This window comes from Gadus morhua, chromosome 19 (assembly GCF_902167405.1).
Source record: "Gadus morhua chromosome 19, gadMor3.0, whole genome shotgun sequence".
Classification (NCBI taxonomy): Eukaryota; Metazoa; Chordata; class Actinopteri; order Gadiformes; family Gadidae; genus Gadus; species Gadus morhua.
This window is the reverse complement of record NC_044066.1, coordinates 11,137,872-11,162,554: the sequence shown is the minus strand read 5'-3', so window position 1 is coordinate 11,162,554 and position 24,683 is coordinate 11,137,872. Positions and strand designations below refer to the sequence as shown.

General features: G+C 44.1%; 3 protein-coding genes across 4 annotated transcripts; 1 reads left to right on the top strand and 2 right to left on the bottom strand.

Moving 5' to 3' along the window:
• Positions 1-175: 175 nt before the first annotated feature.
• On the bottom strand, positions 176-8,264 carry irf5 (interferon regulatory factor 5). 2 transcript variants are annotated; one of them, XM_030341146.1, is made up of 9 exons: positions 7,830-8,253; positions 6,614-6,923; positions 5,607-5,793; positions 4,029-4,054; positions 3,915-3,942; positions 3,145-3,642; positions 1,614-2,003; positions 1,128-1,246; positions 176-837 (listed from the first exon to the last, which is right to left on the bottom strand). In XM_030341146.1, exons 2-9 carry the CDS (start codon positions 6,782-6,784, stop codon positions 649-651), a joined length of 1,608 nt encoding a protein of 535 aa, XP_030197006.1. In that variant the 5' UTR covers positions 6,785-6,923; positions 7,830-8,253; the 3' UTR covers positions 176-648. The 2 variants fall into 2 exon arrangements, with proteins under 2 accessions (XP_030197006.1, XP_030197007.1); XM_030341147.1 differs by lacking the exon at positions 1,128-1,246 and having other exon boundaries at positions 617-837; positions 7,830-8,264.
• Positions 8,265-15,722: 7,458 nt separating this feature from the next.
• cldn5b (claudin 5b) lies at positions 15,723-16,949 on the top strand. The gene has a single exon (XM_030341140.1). It carries the CDS (start codon positions 15,896-15,898, stop codon positions 16,538-16,540), a length of 645 nt encoding a protein of 214 aa, XP_030197000.1. The 5' UTR covers positions 15,723-15,895; the 3' UTR covers positions 16,541-16,949.
• A 1,081-nt stretch (positions 16,950-18,030) lies between these two features.
• Positions 18,031-24,166, bottom strand: acads (acyl-CoA dehydrogenase short chain). Its single transcript, XM_030341139.1, has 10 exons — positions 24,033-24,166; positions 22,517-22,677; positions 21,932-22,081; positions 21,580-21,691; positions 21,145-21,296; positions 20,609-20,779; positions 19,632-19,769; positions 19,385-19,480; positions 19,017-19,073; positions 18,031-18,847 (listed from the first exon to the last, which is right to left on the bottom strand). The coding sequence occupies exons 1-10, from the start codon at positions 24,061-24,063 to the stop codon at positions 18,695-18,697; spliced, it is 1,221 nt and encodes a 406-aa protein (XP_030196999.1). The 5' UTR covers positions 24,064-24,166; the 3' UTR covers positions 18,031-18,694.
• Between the last annotated feature and the right edge of the window lie 517 nt (positions 24,167-24,683).

The window sequence follows — 24,683 nt, the reverse complement described above, 5'->3', positions numbered from 1 at the left end:
GGTGGTTAATTGCTGTCATCCGATCCTCGTAGCTGGTGACTAGATTAGGCTGAGGAGCTCAACAAAAAGCCTTGTATCCACTTGCAGCAGCAGCAGCCACCGTTACATCACCGCTCTGGAATGTGCTTGTGTTCATGGCCATGTTAATAGGTCAACAGAGCAGGACATGAACTGCTTAATGTATAAAGGAAAACCTGCATTTTTATTTAACGCATTTAGTACAGTTTTTACTGAATGAATCGTTCATACTAAAGCCAGTTTTATTTCCACAGAATGACTGAAGTTTTTCAAGTCGAATAATTTTTATGGCAACTACACACAAACAGAGGCATCCGCTAACCCCATATGGTACAATACTGTGACGGCAATTTTTTAAATACTTTACACCAAAAAATGTGCTGGCATTGAACCGTCAGACTTTGCATGTAGGCCATTGAAACAACTCGACGCTGCACAATATATTGTAGGAGTTAGACGTGTCGGATCAAGGCCTTTATAAAAAGACTGAGGACGTGGTCAATGTGACCAACACGCAAATATAGTCTCTGGGGGCCAGCAGACGACGCACACTTTAAGTTCCTCTTGTAGAGTTCCAAAGAAGTGTAGTTCTTTTTTTGGACGGTTGCTGGTCTGTCATTACTTTTTTCCTCAAGGGACATGCGGCCCCCAAGGGCCCTGAGCATGCTGGCTCTGGAGGAGTCGCTGGAGCTCTTTGAACTGCTCCACCGTCTGGTCCTTGACGTCAGGATTGGAGATCTGCAAGCGGATGCTGTCCGTGGACCAGCTGAGCTCCCCGGAGAACATCTCCGTCAGGATCCTGGCCACCACGGGGACCACCTGACGAGAATGGGGGAAGGGGATTGGTCCGTTTAGCAAGAGTTACCATTTATGTATGAAAATGATATCTCACCTTTGGTTTGACTACAGCCCTGCTGTAGTCAAGCAGACCGCTAGCTACCCGTTTGTTGCCAGTTTATTCTACTCAACCTATAATCATTTATAGGTGTGTAGAATAAACTTTTTAAATCAGACATTACAAAGCACACTGCCCATATGTGAAATGAGTCCTATGGCCAGTTATATCTTCAACGCTCACTATACGTGTCAACGCTTCTCAAAGTGCTGACCTGAACAATAATGAGCTTCTTCTCCTTCGGTTTCCTATCCGGCCAGTCTTCACCAAAGCAGAAGTAGACCTCGAAAGGGGGAGGGTTCGGGGAATCCCCCTTGTGGAACATGATCAGCCCTATTCGTGCACAGAAACGCAAGACTCTTACCTGTTTATAGGTTTATGGTATTGTGCTTATCTAGCATCACACGTTGAGCATGGCAGGCATAGTCTTATGCATTCGATATCGCTCCTAGTGACACTGCAGGCCCAGCAGATAAACAATGATGGGGTAGCTACTAATAATCCATGACATTTATATAGCGCATAGTCGGTCGCTTTACAAGACGGAACAACTCTGGAAGGCAAAACTGAAAAAGCAATTTGAATTCTTCCGTTTTGCAGCGCGCGTCTCAATTTAAATCCGTCAGCGGATGGCGTGCGCCGTCACAGCCCATAGCCGGAGACACGTCGTCGTCCACTCTCATCTCTCGCGTCCCGTTACCTTCCAAGAACTGGTTGAGGCTGAACACCTTGATCTTCTTCTCCCGCTCCATGGGGTTGGGCGGCCCGTGCTCCGACACACCGGGCCCCGACCAGTACACCTTGCACTGGCAGAGGCGCACGGCGTAGATGTCCTGCTCCCAGATCTCCAGGATCAGCCCGCGGTCCATGACGTCCAGCAGGGCCTCCGTGTAGAACCTCTGCTTCTGGTTCTGCAGGTCGGCCGTGCCGGGGAACAGCACCTGCTGCAGGGAGACGGGGCCGAACAGGTCCACCTGGCCCGGCGTGGGCTCCAGGTGGCCGTAGTACAGCCGGCAGCCTTGGGGGTTGCTGACCGTCTGGGAGCGGGCGGTTCGTCCGCGGTACTCGAACTTCAGGTCCAGGTCGGTCACTGGGGGGGGGAAAGAGGGTCACGGATACATCAAGAAATATGAGAATAAAATAAAGGAACAGACCTCTCATTGGCTTTGACACGAATAAATGGAAGTTAAAAAGTGCCTTTCTCCTTCTCAAGGACAAGGTTCAAGTGGGCATCAGAGCAAAAACACACAATCAACATTCCACATTAGCAGTACAAGGAAGTCAACTTCAAAAGTCAGTTGGCAAGGAGTTTGACTGTTAAATGAGGTTGCAGAGTGTGTAGAAGGTGTCAGAGGTTTAGTGTGTGGCACCAGTCAGAGGGAAGGGAGGGTGGGTGACGGGGACTTGAGCCCCAAAACGATGAATCAACGTTGCTGCTCAACAGGTCATTTCTTGAGCACCACTCCCAAATCTGTACAACCACGCATCTGCTGAACTGCTGATATTATTGATGGAAACATAAAGCCCCAATCCTCCAGCAGGACATGTGCAAGCAACTTCACTTAGCACACACCAAAATAATAAATAGGTGTTATGAATGCATATTATGTATATTACAGCACTACAGGATAGGTTTGCCGTTATGGATTTCAACACTCAAAGCCCTTGAGCAAAACAGCATATCCCTGAATACTCTCTAATTACCTATTCACTGAGTCAGCATTCACTGAGTCACTTTGGATAAAATCCTGTTCTACATGTCTAAATAAGAATAATATCATGGTTTTACATAACTGATGCCAACCTAACCCTGGGTATCAATGTTGCACGAATAAAAGCGAATCACCTTTTAAAATCCCATTTTAGTCCCATTATATACATTATCCAAGGAGAAGTCTCTTGGGAATGGCTTGTGTAGCGCCGAGCAAGACGTTCTTGAGCACACCGTGGAAAAAACAAGACACACTTTCCACCGCCGGCAACCAGGGAACCAGTCCCTCCGTCCGCCACACCTCAAGGCAGTACGCGGGAGTGTGCCAGCAACAGGGCGCGACAAACGGATAGACGGGAGCGAGGCGTTTACAGACTAGGGACCAATCCCACTTAATCCCTGCCGGACACACACACACACACACACTAAGTCTATGGTGTTAAGTACAAAGGAAGAGAGGGCATGACTCACGACGGCGATTAGCGTTTCTCCTTGGAAGGAGAGAGAAGTTAGTACTCACATGGGAGGCTGCTCAGCAAGTCAAACTTGCAGTGCTGGGCCTGTTCTTGGGCTTGGGCCTGGGCCTGGGCCTGGGCTTGGGCCTGGGCCTGGGCTTGGGCCTGGGCCTGGGCTTGGGCCTGGGCCTGGGCCTGGGCTTGGGCCTGGGCTTGGGCTTGAGCCTGGGCCTCTCTCTGTGTCTGCATGCCCGGCATGGAGCAAGTGTCCATGGGTACGGCCCCGGCGTCGATCCCCAGGGGCCCTGGGAGGGGAGCCGCGGCGGCCACAGCAGGGGGCGGCATCGGGGGCATCTCCACGTGCACGGGGGCCACCAGCCCCCCCAGCCCGTTGGGCAGGCCCCCGAGGGGCCCGGCGTGCACGGCGTGCACGACGTCCACCTGAGGCATGGGGATGACCCGGGGGGAACCGAAGGGGCCGCCGAGAGCAGGGGTGAAGTTGACCATCTCCACCTCACCCCTGTGGTAGTTGAGGAAGGCGGACACGTCGCTGGGCCTGGGGTCTAGGGGACGGAGTAGGGACGCACACTTTGAGACAGATGGGCGAAGGTGGTTGAACGTTTGCATTTTAGGAAAACATAGATTCACCCAAGTTTACCCTTCCCTTAACTTGCCAACGGATATTTGGGCATTTATTTGGTCATAAATATATATATGTTGATATAATAGGAATATCTTTTTTTTTTTTTTTTCCAGAGTGTCAGAATCATTGTAGGTTTTCTATGCCCAGCTATTCTTTCATGAAAGTACATATCCGTAAAGAAACTTTACTTACCGATAGTGAGATCGTCAAGATTCGGCATCTAGGGTAATGTACAGGAATTTGCAATGATTATCATCTGTCATTCTAAATATATTTAGAATTGTTTGCACATTTCTCCCTCCTTACCTCCTCGTCGTCTTCATCCACAGCATCTGAAAGAGAATGCAAGGAACCACGTCAGGCTTCGAGAACAACCATTCTCTGAGGATTCACTATAGTAGATCAAATACATATTGATGACTTTTGAGGTTGCTGCCATCTAAATAAATAAGTCATTTGAACAACTATTCGTTGACTAGATTTTAACAAATAGAAAATAAATAATTATGGGTGTATTTTGATATTATAGGATTTTACTTTATGAGGGAACATTAATATGACTTCCCCTGGCCTGCCTGTGGTCCCCCAGTACCTAGAAATGGCATTAGGTGTAAAATGAGTACTAGGTATACTGCTCTGCCTTTTAAAAAAGAAAAGCTGAGATGCGCCGATTTGGAATTTTCATGATACTTACCCTTTCTCTGATTTGCGTGCGCGTGTGCTTGTGTGTGTGTGTGCACACACATTGTAACGCAAGTGTTGTACAATTGGTTGTTGTTTGGATAACCGTTCTGCTCTTGGTGTTATGCCGCATAACATGTCGGGTTCTCTGACGTCTCTGGTATTTCCATAAAGTGACTCGTAGTGGGGGTTATCTCAGCCATGGTTGAGAAGGAATTGGGGGGAAAGGAACTTTGACTTTGACTCCCTGAAGTACGTGAACCGCAAAAATGAAGGAGACAGGGATTGTTACCCGCGATTGCCTTCCATCGTAGCTTCGCTGCCCGTTGCCGAGGCACCACCGCCTCAGGGCAGTGGAACTCGGCGCTGCCCCCCGCCCGCTGCCGAGGCGGACGTGCTTGGGCAACGGGAAGCAGGGCTCCGGCGGGAGTCTATCACGGGCAACAGTCCCTTTCTCTTCCATGTCGTGGTTCACGTCTACTTCAGATTGATGTGGAAGTGGAAGAACCAGAGACGTCGGAGAACCCCACACAGTCGTTTGAGATTCATAATATCGTCTGGAGGGGCACACAGCTTAGGCAGTGATAATATATATTACATGATATAGATATCTATGTATAATATGATATTATTTAGATATAGAGCTCCAGAGTGTTCCAGAATATTTACAGAACACGGCCAAAAGCTGTGTGCGCCTTGCCATTGCGATACATCCACTGTAAACACGAGCACATGGTACCGTGGCAGCAAGCTGCTCAGGGCCGCACCCCCACCCTCAACCTTGACCCGCCTCTAAAAAAACGGCACATTTGTGGAAAACTCATTGTGGGACTGGCTCGTAGTGGCTGTATTTGTGCACCAAGGCTTAATTTGTTGAACGTCTTCAAATACTGCATTAGGGGCCCAATATCACCTATGTAAAAGCATCCATAAAGTAGCATGCCATGGGACCTTTAAGGAACTTAAAAGGTCCCTTCGATTTTTTTTTTTTTACTTGATACATTTTTCGACAATTAAAAAAAACGTTAGTTCTAATTCAGTAAATGAGTTTTCTTTTTAACCTTAGAGGATAAAGGACGATCATTCGATGCAAACATTTAAAAGTAACATGGCATTTTTCCTGCCCTTTAAGTTTGACACCTCAGTCCCAAACGTCCTCAGAGTGTTTGTGAACAGACTCAAGAGGGTAGCTGGCATACTAACCTCCGTTCCCGGGCTGGTCGCACACCTCGTAGATTTTGTAGGGCTTCACAGGGTTCTCCTTGGTCCCGTCGTACATTAGTTTGAACTCGCGGCTCTTGTTGAGGGCGCAGCGCAGGTTAGCCTTCCACTTGGCCGGGTCGGGCTCATCCACTCCCTCCTGGTATTTGCCTGTCTCCAAGGCCCAGGCCTTGGGACCGCAGAGAAAACACGTTCAGTTATCAAAGGCAAACATACCAACAAACATTCACAAGGGCAAGATTATCATAGACAAGATGGAGAATGGATTTAACCAAATGACACCGTAAACGAATGATATGTGGAATGTCTGATGAACATCGGTACAAAATGAATGAATGATGTACCCATGTAATCTCTTTGAATCAGCACCTTAAGGTAAATTCGTCACATTAATACTCCCTACATTTTTCTTCCCGGTCTATTCTTTAGAAGAACAAATGAGGAACTAAGCTGCCAACAAGGAAATGGTTCCATGTGATTTCAAAAAAATTGTGTTTGAGAAAGTGAAATGAAACCGTTGGGGCGCCTCAGGCACAAAAAGTCTGGAAAGGAAGTGGCATGGCTAGGCTTACTTTTGTATTCTGTTGCAGGTCAAACGGTTACAATCCAAACATTGCTCAATGCAGGAAAAAATAAAATTGCGCCATGTATCCGGACGGTAGACCAACACTTGCATGTGTTGTTGTATAAACCGATGATTAGAGCGGGTATGGCTCGTCTATGGTGCACACTGACTAAGTGTGAAAGCTCAAGACTGACCGAAAAAGGTGTCAAAATAAAAAGACAAAAATGAAGGGGAAGTGCTTAAGGTCAAACCTCACACTAATATTGAATACATTTTTTATCAGTGTCTGCCGATCTTGAAATCAGATCAGCTTCTGTGGCTCATCAGCTATATTGGCTGGCTACGCATTTTAAAGCGCACACACACACACACACACACACACACACACACACACACACACACACACACACACACACACACACACCTTGAAGATGGTGTTCTCCTCCTCCGACATGGGCAGGTGGCGTGTGGCATGTCTCCAGGGTATCTGGAACAGCCGCTCCTGGTTGAGCCAGTTCAGGCCCGGGTAGCGCCCTCCGTTCACCTGGGCCAACAGCCAGGGCTTCAGCCGGATCCGCCGCGGCTGGATGCTCATGGTGGAGGACTGGGGGGATGGCAGCTGCCAGGCTCGGAAGGGGGGGGGGCCAGTAGAGCTGACAGGTATGCTAGAGCTGGATGGTTGCCAGTGTGGAGAGCGATGTCGAAGGACTGGTGCCCCTTTTCCCGGGTGTCTCCTGTGAAGGAGACACAGCAAACCGTACACAGCTGTGATGAAGCCATGCCATTCCTCATCGTTCTGTCTGTGTTGGAATCCGATAAAAGAGGCCTCAGTCTTAAGCCATTTCGTTCATCTGCTTTTTTTACAAAGGATAGGATATCGATGTTAGAATGGCAGTATTTCTGAAGGTAACAAGCTAATGTTTGGGTTATGATCGCTTTAAATGAATAGTGGAGACAGGGGAGCAATGTGTCGAATGACTGGTGACAATTTTTTCATTACGTTAAATCTGAGGTTTAAACTGCAGAGTAGATGGTAAACGTAATTAAAACACATAATGCATTAGGTGTGTGTGTGTGTGTGTGTGTGTGTGTGTGTGTGTGTGTGTGTGTGTGTGTGTGTGTGTGTGTGTGTGTGTGTGTGTGTGTGTGTGTGTGTGTGTGTGTGTGTGTGTGTGTGCGTGCGTGTCCCACCTTTTTGTGAAATAAAACATTCGTTTCTGTTTGTTTGGAAGATGAAATGTGCCGACAAGCAGTCGGAATGTTTACGCACTCCTTATGTCAACGCATTCACCGCAATGTGTGAGTGGACGCAAGTAAGTCACTATATAGAAACAAGGGGTCTTAACTCCCGTTCACGAGGGTCTACTCCGCAACGGACTACCACCACTTGGGTCTCTAGCTTCAGTCGGTATAACTGTGTAAGACGCAAAACGTCGGGTTTGACCAGCCACCAGCTAGTGGTGATCTCGTCGGGTAATCTTTGGAGAGCATGTAGCCTTTCTGATTGCGAGATCATAAAATAATTGTCCGCCATTGGGCACTTAGTTGTTAAGGTTACCTCTTAGCAAACCAAAAAAAGCATTAGTCATAACTTTGAATATTGTAATCATTCATGCCGTCATATTAACATGTCAACTTGCCTTATCTTCACAACAACACCAGGGAGGTCCTCGCGCTCCGAGTTCAGCGGGCTACTCGATCCGAAACTTCTTCACAGCAGCTGGAGACCATCGGCGATTACGTGTTGCTGACATGCATGTGTGTGGGTCTCAGTCGTCAAAAGACCTCCGAATAAACCCCCAAGACTTGGGAAATAATACCAGAAATTTCACACTGTTGGAAAATGCATGAAATGCACCATGAAGCGGCGACTCATGGGAATGAAACACATTGTGGGGATCGCGTTGTTTGCAGAACTAACACACAGGACAGGTACCACCCTTCCGGGTGTCTCGGCACTTTCAGACGGAAACAAGCGATCCGTGTTGTTACGCTTCTCCACACTCACGCCCGGCATGAATAGATATAAAAACTAACACACATATCAGTATGTGTCAGTTTGTGTCAGGAAATCCTCCTGTTGGATCAAAGTCAGCCTGACTTCCGTGATTGATATATAAATCAGACCTATGTAAATCCGACCTCGCTGTAAATGGCACGGTAACATTAATAATTATTGGATTGAATCACAGTCAAGTCAAGATTTTCATACTTTTTCTAAAAATTTCATATTATTATTAATAATATTATACGGATCAGAAATACCATAAAAGAAAAATCTTTAAGTTTTCGATGTGATTGAGTTGTAGTCCTGTTTGTGTCAGTTGGCCACTAGAGTTCGCTGCTATGAAAGTAATTCTGTCGGATTTTTAAAATAAGAAGCCATTGAATTTTAAGCACTGAATATTTATGCATTGAAATAACCTATTTGGAGTTTTGCCTCTGAATTTCGATCCTATAGAGCCTACAACGTTGAATATTTGATTTTTTAACATTGAAAAATAAAGGTGAAAATGATTTGTTGAAAATGTGAAGAGTTAAATTCAGAGGCTAAAAATCCAGATGTTATTTCAATGCATAAATAATCAGTGCTTAAAATTCAATGGCTTTTTATTTTCAAAATCCGATGAGACAGATTTACTTTACTTACTGGATACCTGGGTCAAGTTCGCAATGTGTTCGACGGGGATGGACAACTAAGTAGGCTCAGTGTTTCCCCTATGGAGTTGCAGCAGCGGAGGTGAAATGTTTCTTTTTCCACTCGCAATTTTTTTTGAGTGCTTGCAAAGCGCACCCTGCAGGGCGGTTTCTATTATCTGCCGGCACCAGTAGGGTGTACAGTACATTTGTGCACAGTAATAAGCAGGCGAAATATGGAGAGATTGAACATGATGCAAGTATAATCTTGAAAACAATTATTTACATTTATTCAACAAACATCAAATAACACAAATACTACAACAATCGAAAAGGTCTGTGCCTCCAACCAATGCATCTTTCCACTCCCTCCCCTCTCCCCATCACAAAGGTTGTAGTAGGACCATAAAGAGGCATGCCTCTATTGTACAAGTTTTTGGGCTCTAGAGTTAATAATGGCGACACTACTGAAATTGTTCCTTCATATAAAAATCATAAAAAATTAGATGAGATATATTTTTCAAAACTGAAGGTTGTAGTAGGACCATAAACAAGCCATGCCTCTATGGAACGAGTTTCGGGGCTCTAGTCAATAATGACGACGCTATTGAAATTGTTGCAAAATAAAAAATGTTCAAAAATAAGAAGAGATATATTTTTCAAAACTAAAGGATGGAGTAGGACCATAAAGAGGCCATACCTCTATGGAACGAGTTTTGGTGCTCTAGAGCAGTGGTCCACAACCTTTTCAGCATCAAGGACCGGTATGATTCTCCAAAAAGTTTCGGGAGGGGGGGGGGGTGGTTGGGTTATGTTGTATGCAATCTAACAACTGCATATAGACTTATGGCATGTAAAAGAGTGACAGTATTGCGAAGTAAATTGAGTTTATTAAGTGTGCATGCATTTTGCATGAATTAAAAAAAAAAATATATATATATATTATATATATATATATATATATACCACCGGGCCGCGGCCCGGTACCGGTCCGCGGCCCGGTGGTTGGGGACCGCTGCTCTAGAGTCAATAATGGCGACGCTATTGATATTCTACCATTGTGGTAGAATTTTCAGTTTTGCACTTTGCAGACGGTCCCTAAACTCCCGGCTGAAAGCCGACAGCTCATGCAAGCCAATGCATTTTACCGTTCGCTAAAGACGGCTCGTTTGGATGAAAACAATGTTGTAGCTGGTTCTCTAGGTTACTAAATTTAGCTAGAGGTGTCATTTGTGTCGGAACGATGTTTCGGTGATGATCTATGGGACCGCAAACTCCGAATCTGCCAATTTATTTCCAACTTTACGGAAGTTCCTCTCCGTTTATACCTATATGCTTTACTCACAGGTGTGTGAATTGACCTGGATATGAAGCGTCGGCAGCGCAAAATAATATAACATTCGTTTTTTAAAGAGATAAGTCGGAGCTCTCCTCTCCTCTCCTTTTATATATTTTTATATATTTTGTGAATTGACCTGATATCCATCTTCCGTAGCGCACGGAATGGTAGGCCAGCGGTGGTCATATTTCGCATAGGGGAAACACTGAGGCTACGGAGCTTCGCCCTGAATAAATGGTAACCCATGAAGCGTGAGACAGTATAGGCCTACGGTTCACAAGACAACCTAACCAAATGTGTTTCATTATTATATCGATTATGTTCATTTGAATGCAACACTTTTTTGGACCTCTAAAGCTTTTCATTCATGTGGTTGGTCTCAAAATATTATTTTCTGTTTGTAATGCAAAACGTACAAAATACACAAATATTACCCTCATTGGATGGCTCCAATGCAAAAAAATGGCACCAAGCGCAAACCATTGCAGCATAACCAAAGGGGGAAATGCAGGCAAGGCGAAGGTATATGTATGATTAAATGCATTTATTTTGCCGTCAAAACTTTGAAAGCAATTAATTTTGTTTGAAATATACCTATTTTTTTCGACGTTTGGATCTCGATTATTTAAATACTTATTGCAAAAAAAAAAAAAGTGTGTTAGAACCTCCAAAATAACCTCCTCACCCTAATACATAACCAGAATATTTGATGTCAAGAAGAACCAAGATTGCTTGATTGGAACATGATTGGAGGTAACAGGTTTGAAACAATCCATTGTATTAGTCCTATTATATCCATCATACTGTAAGCAAAGACTTCAATAAAGCTTAGTCACATCAACACGGTATGGGAGAGATGACCCCCCCCCCCCCCCCCCCCCCCACACACACACACACACACACACACACACACACACACACACACACACACACACACACACACACACACACACACACACACACACACACACACAGAGTGTTAGGATGGGTCGTGTGGCAGAGAGGAGGAGAAAACAGGGGAACAATGATTGGAACAGCCGAGCTTCTACTTTCTGTCCTTTACCCCCTCTTGACACACTATTGTTAGTGGGGGACAGGACAGGAAACAGGAAGTAAGCACCCACACACACACACACACACACACACACACACACACACACACACACACACACACACATAGACTAAAATACACAAACATACACAAAGGCTTACGCACACCCTCACCCGAACAAAGGCTAACATATACACAAGCACACACACACTTCCATAAAGATATAATTGTTCGGATGAGAGATGCTCATATGGATGTACACGATCACAGAAACAACTGCCCGGTTGGCAGTGGTCTCAATAGAGCCCATGCAGGAGGGGAGGGGGGAGGCCCATTGTTTAGTCCTTTTTGTTCCATGTCCTTGGGAGGCCTTGCCATTTAAACGTAGACAAGTCTACAGATAAGAGGAAAATGTTAACGATAGTTGTGGCCAAACTGTTCTGACAAGAAGGAATCCAGGAGAAAAGGAGATAATTTGATTGATGAATTCCTTTTCTGGTCTACTCCCCCTGAACGGTAAAAAGTCACAAAGGACTTGGACAGGAAAAGGACTTCCGATGTTCTTAGAGCACATCAAATCATCTTGAAAATAACTCACTGTGACTTCATGTTGTCCATCTCTCGTTCCAAAGAAAACCTTTTTTTCTATCAGAGCCCAAAATGCCAAGTCTTATAGTCATGTAAAACTAACATTTATTTCTTCACATAAATAACCCTGCACTTCCTTTCACTGATCATTAAACATGCACAACCTTATCTGTGTATGCAACACATTTTGGCAGCAAAAGAGTTTTTACCTAATTCAATATTAGAATTCATATAATATTAAATTATGACATTGTTTTCAAAATAACCAGATGAACTCGCATTCATGAAAACAGGTAAATGGTGAAGCCTTGTGCCATAATACAAATTAAACAATGCTGTTTACCAATGTCTAAATAATATGTCCTAAACGTATAATTTGGTTGGTCTCAACAATTCTCTTTGCTATACTGTTTGTCTATGATTGGGTATGAAATCTATATACAACTATTTTAAACTAGTCCCATAGCATTCCCTTGTATCCAAAGCATCTTACATTGATTGAGTGAAGGGGTTAGGAAGTGCAGGCATTTTGCTCAATGTTCAAGGATGCTACAGATTATGGCGGCAAACATTGGGGATATATATATATATAAATATATATTTACTTGACGTATATGTGGCCCATGAGAGTTTTGCTATTATGGAGCAGATGTTTGTGTTGACGTGTCAGCCAGTGACCGGGCCAGCGGAAGGAAGGCGTGGGACCTCTGTCCCACCAAGCCACACAATAGCCCCATGCCATGTGTTTGCAGTTGATACCTCAGCCTCCACAGAGAATCGTCAGCCCATGAAGAAAGACCCCAGCTGGGACTTCACTTCAGCTGTCAACAATGAAACACCAGCAGGGAGGAGTGCATCAGGGCAAGGGTGAGAGCGAGAGAGAAAGGGGAATATAATTGTTTATCGATTCAGCAGGTTTTGGTTGACCAATAATATGGTTTCACTGTGCCAGTAGCGGGATGAAAACAACATTCATATGTGTTGTCTACTGAATCAGAGTGGATGATTCCCTTGTGATATTATGGGCCGATACCAATCCCACAAAGGGGTGATCAGTTCAGGTCACTGAACTTCAGGTTAAGTGACCTGAAGTTCAGTGTTGAATATAAAAAACGGTTATTAAAATCAGATTGAACCAGAGGGGCCTAGGACATTGTGTCCCTGCATATATACGAGAGGAAAAGAAAAAGAAAAAAAACATGAATAATTGTTTGGTGGGTTATTGGGTTATCTCAACATTGGACACAGGAAAGGATCCAGTTCCCCCTAACATGTATATTTAGTGGAGGATAAGGATACAGGGGGGGGGGGGGGGGGGAAATAAGTGCAGGAAATCCTCCAAAACACACAGATGCTGGGACAGGGTCGAGAGCCCTTTTCCTCTTTACCCCACCAATTTAAAGTGAATAGGGAAAACTTCTTTGACTGGTGGATCAACATTCAGTTCTGTGTGGATGTCTTTGAAAGTAACACTTGAGGATTAGGTTGAGGTCTGTGCTGCTGGTCTATCTTCTCTGGAAGTAGGGGACCATATCGCAAGGCCCTGTTGGCCGACCGGCTCAAATCTGAGCATTTCACTTCCGTTTGGTTAATATTTGTATCATCATGTTGCTGGAGTCTGGGATCTGCCTAGTAAACTGTAACAACGTGTCAATAAAGGTTCAAAATGCACATCATGTCGTCACTGCAGAAATACACTTATTAATATCCTCTTCAGTAGGATATCTACGTAGAGAAACAGGAACCAGGGTGTAACTCTGCCCCTTCCGTTTGTGGTTCCGGGCCTGTCTGTGTGCTGTCCAAACCCAACTCAGAAGTTCTGCACAGTAGGACTGCTGAATGCCAGATGAGCATACAAAATAACCTGAACCTCTAGTTCATATTGAAGTAAGGGTATAGTGCCAACACTAAGAGACCCCTCTAGAATACTATCCAAACTGTAGTTTCCCAACCTTCTAGTTTCTCAACTTGTGTATCTGGGCATCAGACAACCTTATATGGAGCTGCATGAGAGTGCTAACAAATCACCTTTAAATATTTGATGGTATATAAAAATTGGGGGAGAAAACAATCTTTTAAAAGGTTTGATACGTTTAAGAGAATCAATATAGAGGACAGATGTCAGACAGCTGAATGATTCACACACAATAACACACATGGTGTGGATGTTGATGGGGTGGACCCATGTTGTCACGGGCTAATACAACGGTTGGAAATCACCAGACTTATGATTTCCTGAACTCCAAACTCTGTGGACACTGAGTGTTGCAATAGCTCCACGGCAACAGCGGCGAAGCCCCGCAATATCATGATTAAACAATCGGTCGGGGCTCAGTGATGACTTACCACCAGCTGCACATGAGAAATGTCCTCCCCACTTCCCTCCCTCACCGCAGCACCAGTGTGACGCCTAGGTACAAATGCAAGGCCCGAAAAACCTCGGCTCCGCGTGACAGGTGGCCCTGACCCGCCATGACTAATAACAACATTCATAAGGGAAGGAGGAGGTCGGAAGGTTATGCATTGTCGTTTGACGACAACGGCATCCGCAGAAAAACGATAAGAGACAGGACATCCTCGCCTCACTGTTGTCTTTTAATCACCCACAGCACCGCTGCCGTCCGCGTGTTCCTCAAAACCTCCTCCGACGTAGACAACTCTCGTACCGCCATGCAGAAGCACCTGCGGGTTAACCTCAAGGCTGGCCTAGTTTGTTTCACTGTAGGCCTTCAATGCTCCCCAGCGCCAGACTATAAGGGAACATCTGCCTCATTGCGAAAACCAACTCACACAATCTTTCTCAACCTTTGTATGCGTGTTTACGTGTGCGCGAGCAGGCGTGTGCGTTTGTGTGTCTGCGTGTGCGTGTGTGTGTGTGTCTGACGGTAAATCCAGGTAATGTTTTCCCATATAAATGTTTTCTGCACTAGATTCCTTGGCAGAAAAGACGAGGTTACACAATATGGAAGGGAGGGGTTTATACTTAGACGATATTAAGTTGAGATCTTGCAGACTTCCCAACATACTGTCTCTGGTTATGGGAGCATTCCCACCCTATTCCAGGGTAGCCTATAGGGGTTATAACAATTAAACCTACTCACTTTGTGATTTCAAATCCTTTTAATATGTTTGTGCTGCACTGAAATGTTCCCCAGAGTTCTGCCACCAATCATCACACATCACAAAGACAATGTAAACATATTATACAATTCTAATACCCCTGCATTGGCTCCCGGCATGTCAGAGGATGGATTTCAAAATGCTGTTAGTTTTTCAAAATCACTCAACGGTTTAGGGCCAAAGTATCTCACTGAAATGCTTCCGCTGTATGAACCCTCGTCTAGACCGTTAAGATCAACTGGGAACAGTTGGCTTATGGTTCCCTGGGTCAAAACAAACCATGGAAAAGCGGTAAGGTTAAAAACATTTATGTTCACTTTTGCTTTCTGCTAAACCATAATGCAATTTTTACTTATTATTTTATTCAAATATCTTTCATGATTTTTTTATGATGATTCCATCATGGGTCTTTTATAGATTATTTTAAGTTCAGTTGTTATTGTCTTTTATGCATTCTTTGAAATCTGTTGAATTTTATATAAGTTTTTCCGATTTTTGCATGAAATGTGCTCATCTAAATAAACTTGACTCGACTTGACTATTCCGTCAAGACCAAAATTTGTAAAGCGTTTTGAGCGAAACGCCCATTCACTTTCTATAGACCTACAATTTCTGTAAATCATAAGAATAGGGCCCATCATTTATAGTTCATTTTTTGGATGTTCGCAGTGCGCACACAACACACGCACACGCTCTGAAACCTCGGCCTTGCTTCTAAACTATGATTGGTTCAAAGTTTGGGGGGGGGGGGGGGGGGGGGGAGGGAGAGATGAGGGATATCTTAGTTGTAGCATCACCTTGCTCCAATAAATTGCAAACCTCAACGTCAACACCGCAAAACGCACGCTACTCACATTTACACATCGGTATTCCCAACGGCCAAACGTTTTTTCTTTTAAAAAATAATCTTTTAAAACTTAAAATTGCTTTTTAAAAACGGTATACCAACAAATCAAATAGATTCAGAAAACATGTTCTCCGTCTGTCTGGAGTTCCTCGGCATGGGCTCGTCCATCCTGGGCTCCCTGCTCGTGATGATCGCCTGCGGGCTGCCCACCTGGAAGGTGTCCGCGTACATCGAGGCCAACCTCGTGACGGCGCAGACCATGTGGGACGGCCTGTGGATGTCGTGCGTGTTCCAGAGCACGGGCCAGATGCAGTGCAAGCTCCACGAATCAATGCTCGCGCTGAACCCGGACATGCAGACGGCGCGCGCCCTCACGGTCATCTCGGCCGTGCTGAGCATCTTCGCCCTCATGGTGACCATAGCGGGCGCGCGGTATACCAACTGCATCGGCGACGACACGGTCAAGGCAAGGGTGGTGGGCACGGGAGGCGTGCTCTACATCCTCAGCGGTCTGATCGTCTTCATCCCGCTGTGCTGGATGGCCAACAGTATCATCGTGGATTTCTACAGCACCCAGGTTCCCCCGTCCAAGAAGAGAGAGATAGGGTCCGCGATCTACATCGGCTGGGCGGCTGCTGCGCTGCTCCTCCTCGGGGGGACGCTGCTCTGCTGCTCCAGCGGTACCCGGGGGCTTAGGAGCGACTATCCCATCAAATACGTCGCGACAAAGACCGCGAGCAGCGACAAAGGCAAGAAGCATTTTGTGTGACGTCCCCTGATGAGAGGACTTTTGAATATAGTGAAATTAGGAATTTGTTTTTGCACAGTCGATCATAAATGTAAAGCATAAATGTGTCATACTATATATTGCAGTCTTTGCAGATATATTTTGTAAATCTTATTGCCGCCTTGGTTATATTTGTGCCGGGTGGTTTTTAATTGTATGGTTTTGATACATTGAGTGTAATGTAGCTCATAGTGTGTGTTTCATTTGTTTGTGGGAGAAGCCACGAGCATGGACGCAAGCTCATTGAAATGTTTACTCACATCATTTGTATTCTTCTGAATGGACTTTGTATTTTAATCCATTGCTTTGTACGCGTTTCTTTTTTTTCTGTTTTACGTGAAACGAAGAACATTTTTAAATAAAATTAAAACTATTTTGGGATTTGATCTTATACCCGTTTAGAATTGTGGTCAAAAAGTACTTATGACAAGCAATAAATATAAAGCAATATAACCTTATAAGTCATATGAACAAAAGTTGAATAAGTACAAGACAAAGCTTTCAAAATCAACTTCAACTCTAACCAAGGTCATACACTTCTTGAGTAATATCCCTGAACATTTTCAAAGATGTCTATTCACAAACATCGTTGTGTCGAGGGTTGTGTTGGGTTCGAGACACTGCGGTGTCTAGGAGAAACGGTATGACTAGTGAATTACTTATCAGACAGGAAGCACCGTCTATATCGTCAAAGTACCCCCCATGTGAAAACACAATAACAAAGACATTAATATTACAATAAACCCACTGTTATTGTGCTTGGCATGTGCAAAATAATAGAAAGAGATTGTTTCTAGTACTTAATGTGTACTCCTGATATCAGTATTCTGTTCTATTCAGTTTTAGAGCCCCTGCAACCAGGTGTGATTTTGCATGTCTATTACAAGACACTTCTGCCCTGTAGTAGGGTTTCCCATGATGTCACACACATTCCAAGTTGCCATCATTTTCACTATTATTATACTCTGAATGACACCTGAAGTCCTAAGGTGGCGTCCTTCAGATCACATGACTGAAACCCTCCTATAGTGACAGTATCTAATGTATGATGAACAGAGCAACCTACAGGGAACCAACAGTTGGGCTGATCCATCCATCAAACATCTGGGTGGACACACCCCGTCACACCTGGTGGTTGAATGGGGGCTGGTAATAACATGATTCCTACAGGTAGGCTGTGGGCACTGGGGATGGAACCTAGAACCTTTCAGCCTGGGTTCAAACACCCTTGCAGATACACTAGGCTGCCTCCTGAGTCTGTACTGAGCCAACCTGAGACCGTTGTCCACAAACGGTGCAGGAACGTATTATCCTCCTAGTACAATACTGTATAGGTCTACTGGTATCCTGGCATTCGTTCTACAGGCTCAAGGAATTCCCATTTACAACACTGTGGCTCAAAGGCTCCACCAGGTGGCATGCATTTAAATGTATTCTAAACAGCTGTTATAAAACACACTGGGCACCCGTGGTGATAGTTATTGAGGTATTTGTTTTTTTATACCAAAAATTGAAGGATATATGATCAACCATGTCCTCATTCATCTATTGTTTGAGGTAATAACACTGTGATACATATACTACCCGTCAATCTGTGAACCATACAAAATGTACAATTTGATCAACAATTCATTTGGGCCAAAAGCAGTCATCTGAAAAGTGAAAATTCAGAAGCATCGACAAGGACTACAGTACTTCGGCTTGTAATTAATTTGTAACAATCGGAGCTATGGGGAGCATCAACACGTTTAGCTAATCACTGCCATCTTGTGGCGAGCCTTCTCAAGTACATTACCTTTATGATTTGTTTTACAGAAACGCCTGATCAAATTAAAACAAACATCTTATAGTACACAGATTTGAACAATTTAAAGTTGGTTACAGATGAGAAAAACAAAAAATGAAAGGCGACAACCCTTGATCCATAGAAGCACGAGTTTGGCAATAAATTATTGTGATTCGCAAAAAGACCCACAGTGACCTGATGCCTCGAATCTGCTCGCAGGATGTTTAAGGTAATGTAGGCAGGTAAAGGCTGTGACATGATCACATCTAGTCCTTAAAAGATTATACCCTCGTTAATTTTCATTATAAAAGTCCTTCGTCTTTTATATATCCGAGTAGAGGTAGTGGTGTCTATGGCTGGTACTCCTTTAGCACCTGGTTGGCGATCACCAGTCTCTGGATTTCACTTGTGCCCTCGTAGATCTCCGTGATGCGTGCGTCCCGGTAGTGTCTCTCCGCCGGCATGTCCGTCACGAAACCCATCCCACCGAGAATTTGGATCGACTTTAAAGAGTTCCCCGTGTGAAAGAGAGCAAAACTTAAAATGCAGCTTAGAGGCACAAAAATACAATTTTAAGCTGAAAAACTACGACAAGAAAACCTTGAATAAATCTATTTAACAAGGAGGATCATTAAAACTGCATTTATATGTAATTAATAAAATCTGTTTCACCTGATGTGCACTGAAAGTGGCAGCTTCGGAAGCTGCTAGCTTAGCCATGGCGGCCTCCTGAAAACAAGAAGAAGACAAGACTTGCGACTGCGTTTTGCTAACATATGCTATAAAGATCCTTTGGTGGTGTTTCTATTCAAGACCTTAGCAAGGGTGTGGCTTATGTGTGAATCAAACTCATAAGCCTGGCATTGTCAATACCATGCTCTGCACACACAGACACACACACACGCACACACACACTCACACTCACACTCTTCCGGGCTAGTTGAAACAACCTCCAAGCTGCCAGACAACCTCTAAGATGCGTAAAACAAAACTACAAATCTTTATCTTATGCATTTTAAATGGTGTTGGTGCCAGTGTACCTTTGTGAAGGGTTTCTTGGCGTCTTTTAAGAGGGCAGCCTTCCACGTGAGCAGACGAGCACTCTCGATCGCTAGTGCCATGTCAGCCAGCTTAAACTAGACACACACATCATACAAATGAACGCAAAAAAACAAAACTGAACATATCGAAATCATTTACGGGAAGAAACAAATATGAAATGTGGAGTTACTTAATCTAAATATCGCAAAATATCCAAGTGCGGATGTGTGGTTTCTTCTCCCATACCTGTATGGCCTGCATCTTGCCGATGGGCGCTCCGAAGGCTGTGCGTTTGTGTGCGTAGTCGGCGGCACAGTCCAAAGCGGCCTGAGCAATGCCAAGAGCCTGGGAGGCGATGCCAATCCGCCCACTGTCTAGGGTTTGCTGTCAGAGTCACACACGGTATCATTTGTTGTGTGATGATGATAATTCATTCATTAATTAAGCGGGTACGTTATAACAAACAAACTTCTTCACAGGTAGGGGTTGAGCGTCTTGCTCTAGGAGGCCTCGTGGTACTGGGATTGAACCCAGAGGCTGGGAGACACCCCAGCCACTGATTTGGGCTAAACTCCTTATATTACACTGCTGATGTCATGGCTGGGAGTCCAACATCCGAGCCTTTAGACCACCCTGCCCCCATAGTGTAATGTTAACATCCTAGCGTTTAGACCACCCTGCCCAATAGTGTAATGTTAACATCCTAGCGTTTAGACCACCCTGCCCAATAGTGTAATGTTAACATCCTAGCGTTTAGACCACCCTGCCCCATAGTGTAATGTTAACATCCTAGCGTTTAGACCACCCTGCCCCATAGTGTAATGTTAACATCCTAGCGTTTAGACTACCCTGCCCCAAAGTGTAATGTTAACATCCTAGCGTTTAGACCACCCTGCCCCATAGTGTAATGTTAACATCCTAGCGTTTAGACCACCCTGCCCCATAGTGTAATGTTAACATCCTAGCATTTAGACCACCCTGCCCCATAGTGTAATGTTAACATCCTAGCGTTTAGACCACCCTGCCCCATAGTGTAATGTTAACATCCTAGCATTTAGACCACCCTGCCCCATAGTGTAATGTTAACATCCTAGCATTTAGACCACCCTGCCCCATAGTGTAATGTTAACATCCTAGCGTTTAGACCACCCTGCCCCATAGTGTAATGTTAACATCCTAGCATTTAGACCACCCTGCCCCATAGTGTAATGTTAACATCCTACCATGGCTATTTTGAACCCTGCTCCGCGGGAGCCCAGCAGGTTTCCTAGGGGGATCCTGCAGTCCTCCAGGATGATGTTGGCCGTGGAGGAGGCTCTGATGCCCAGCTTCTCCTCCTTCTTCCCCAGGGACAGCCCCGGGTGAGGCATGGGCACCAGGAAGGCACTGATACCCTGATAGCAGCACGGGATAACGCACACAACGATTGAGTGAAAACAACAGATAAGAAATGACTGCATTTAATAAAGAAGAAGTGTATAAAACGTATTCAGTCATTTAGAAAAGATGCCTTTTATTTAAAATAACTTGTACCTGGCTAGCCTACCATGTGTTTGATCCACTTAAATCTGGCTAGTCTCCCTTATTTTATTGAAGGGACTTCAATCAGGCTAGCCTACCTTGTGTTGGGTCAACCTGTAGCTAGCCAGCCTATCTTGTGTTGGATCAACCTGTACCTAGCCAGCCTATCTTGTGTTTGAGCACCTGGAACCTGGCTAGCCTATCTTGTGTTTGACTGACCTGAACCTGGCTAACCGACCTTGTGTTTGAGCGCCTTGTCGGTGGTGGCAAACACCACGGTGGCTGAGGCCTCCCAGCTGTTTGTGATCCAGGCCTTGGTGCCGTTCAGCACCCACTCATCCCCGTCCTGGTGCGCCATAGTAGACGCGGCGCCGGCATCGCTGCCGTTCCCTACGGAACCATTGGGAATTTCATTTAAGAAAGGTTGCTGCTTTTATCTACATTCTACATGAAGCCAGTTCATAGGTTGACGATCCTCCTATTAATGTTGTACGTTAGTAGTATGTTGTGTTGTTCTTTCTTTATCGTTTGTTTTTTAACATACCTTCCATAACAAACAGGAAGGAAGAGTCCATTTCACTACTTGCAACTGAACAGACTTTATTTGCACAAATAATGATTTAGCGGCATTTGTTTGAAAGCAGGACATTAATGAAAAGGAAATTGAGCTCACCTGGTTCACTGAGAGCAAAGCAGCCGACTTTCTCTCCCGTGGTGAAGGGAGTGATCCACTGTTTTTTCTGTTCTTCATTACCATACTTTAAGATCGGTCCGATGTAGAGTGACTTAAGATAAAAAATATCAATAGACACGTGTCAAGCATCATATTACAATAACTATTTAGTATTAATAACTACAAATTACTTATTGGAGATAGAAATAGAAGAGAAGTATGTACTGTACGCTCATTTAGTAGATGCTTGTAATTTCTTAACGCATTGGGGCAGAAAAAATCCCAAAAAAATGACAAGTTGGAAACAAAAAACAAATTATACATATCTATATCTGTATAGAAATGCACTGACATTGTTAACAGAGACGACCACTCCAGTGCTGGCACAGCCCCGGCTGATTTCCTCCATGGCCAGGCTGTAGGCCAGGTAGTCCATGCCTGTCCCCCCAAGCTCCTCAGGCACCTCCACAGCCATCACCCCCATGGCTCCCAGCTCCAGGATCTGCAGGAATAATCACAACAGACCACAGCCTTGAGGGTTAATAGAGAGAGAGGGAACTGTAACAGCACCAATCATTTACTGGGTTTTCGATTACTACTTTTTTACTACTCCAATCTGATGAGTAATTCATAGGTTGTAATCTGGCATTAATCCAAGTCTGGAAATTCATAAGGAAATGTTTGCTATCGCAACCTATTTACGTTAAGTCTCTCATCAGAGGCCTTTTAACCAAAGTTTCACATTTCCAGGTCAGGTCAAGGAAACCATGATAATAATCACAATCCACATTGGTTAAACTATTAATGTTAATGCTGCACAAACCTAAACTTTCCAAAAACAACCCAAACATAGCACAGAGAAGCCATGGTAAACAGAAACGGTTAAGTGGATGAGGATCAGGGTCTAAATCCCAATTTGTCTTGTGTTTCAGTGCACCTGCTTTGCGGGGTAAGTGTGATTCTTATCCAACGTGGCTGCGATGGGAGCCAGCTCCTTGGCTGCATAGTCCCTGCAAGTCTGCCGCATCATCTGGTGCATCTCTGGTAGCTCTGCTAGCTGGGACAGAGCTCTAGAGCCTCTAAGACACAAGCCAAGGGCTGGAGGGAGGGAGAGAGAGAGAGCGAGAGAGAGAGAGCGAGAGAGCGAGAGAGACATGAACACAAGTGACCAGTGGCTGGCTGTCCTTAATTGTTGATTATATTCCTTTATGATCATAATATATAAATATCTATCTTTAATATTTTCTATCATTAATACTGAATGGGATGAGTGCCATTTTAAATCGTATTTTAAATAGCAGTAAGAATCTGTGTGCGCAGTACACCATAGTATATAACAATAGCCATGGTTGTATAATATAAGGAACGGTCGGGATGATAAAACCATCCTGGCCTTCTCTGCTGGCTTCACTAAAACATCCGTTAGCAATCTAATTTGGCTAAATTACTTCCTTGCACTAGTTCCTGCGAAATAACAACAGAATGCCATTGTTCGCCTTCCGCGAACAATGGCAATATAGTTGTTTATCTTTGGATCAATGAGCATCAGCCAGCACAGACTTTGGGTGAAGTGACAGTGAATAACAAATACTTCATAACATCTGTGATCACAAAGACGAGAGTGCTGTAACGTCATTACCATTGTTTACATTTGGGACAGGAGCGTGCATGCTAATAATGTTCTGCAGAATCTGTTCAATTAAATCATTTAACAACAAAGTATATTGGTAATGGATGTTTAGGCGAAGCCAGGGAAGACGAAACGATGGTTTCATCTCCCAGAGCGGTATTGTACTTTAAAACCACACATTGAGCAGGTTATTATAGAATATGTAGGTGAGAGGTTATTCAGTACGTCATCATTGTCCGACTCCAATTCACCGACGAACACTGATATTGAATAACTTTCTTCTTCTGATTTTGGCTCGAGTTAATCATTATTAAATAGTTGCAAAGTATTTTGAGTGCTTTCACCGTAAATCCATATTCGTTTTAAGAGATGTGACATTCAATGTTAAATACCAAAAATGCTTTTGTTACGAAATCAATATAAAAACAACAATATCAGACCTAATGAAGTAATATTTGTAGCTTCTGACCGTCTACTCTTGTCATGAGTCATGTTATTTATGAACATACAAGGTATCAGCGTTTAAACTATAAAGAAACAATTACCATTGTAAACTATCAGGCATGCCATACCATGCCTTTGACTTATGCTCCACATTAAAAGTTAGCCTTTATCACATCAGTTGCCATATAAACCCATTTTATTCTTGTTTGATATGTTGTGCCTGACAAACATGACTTTAAACCCGTCCTGCAACTGTGAACAGAGCCAATAACAAAGCAAATTATCGAACAAAAAATAATGCCTTAGGTTGGCTTGATAAAGGCGTGCCGTGCAAAACGTTCACACATGAAAAGATTGTTTGTAACCGAAGCATTCTGACCTTGTCTTGCTTTAAAGATCGCGGCTGTCATTGTGATTTTCTCTCCGATTAACTTGCGTGTCAAATGAGGGACAGGAATACGGGGATGGAATGAACATAACGCGTCACGTGACCAACGTCAAGTTACGTTTCAGAGTAAAAGTCCTCCTCAAACACTTCTATCCTTCTCTCTGGGCTCTAGGCCAAAAATGCCAGAATTGTTCCCGAAATGTAATACTCTACAAACCAACACAGTTAAGAGTATAATAATATCACCTGGCTGCATCCTAGAATACATATGCTACTAATATACTTTGAGGTGTTTTATTGATGTGTCCCAGAAATCTAAAAGATGAAAAGGTTGATCACATGCTAGGTGTCCTGGGAATGAAATAGAATCGACCCAATTACCTGGATATGTATGCACCAAGAACAATACCAATACCAAAATGTCCTTCATTGTGCAACACATGTAACAGGGCAATAACAGAGGAACTAGACAAGTATAAGAGTCACCATGGTAGCAGGTGGCCCTACCATGAGGACTGTTATGGCCTTATTTATTTTTTATCAGAAACACCTTTACCCAAACCTGTGCTTTAGTGAATGTGAAGTTGACCTCACACTGGGTTGAAGGCGCCAGACATAGAGGTGGCTGCCTCCATAGTTGGT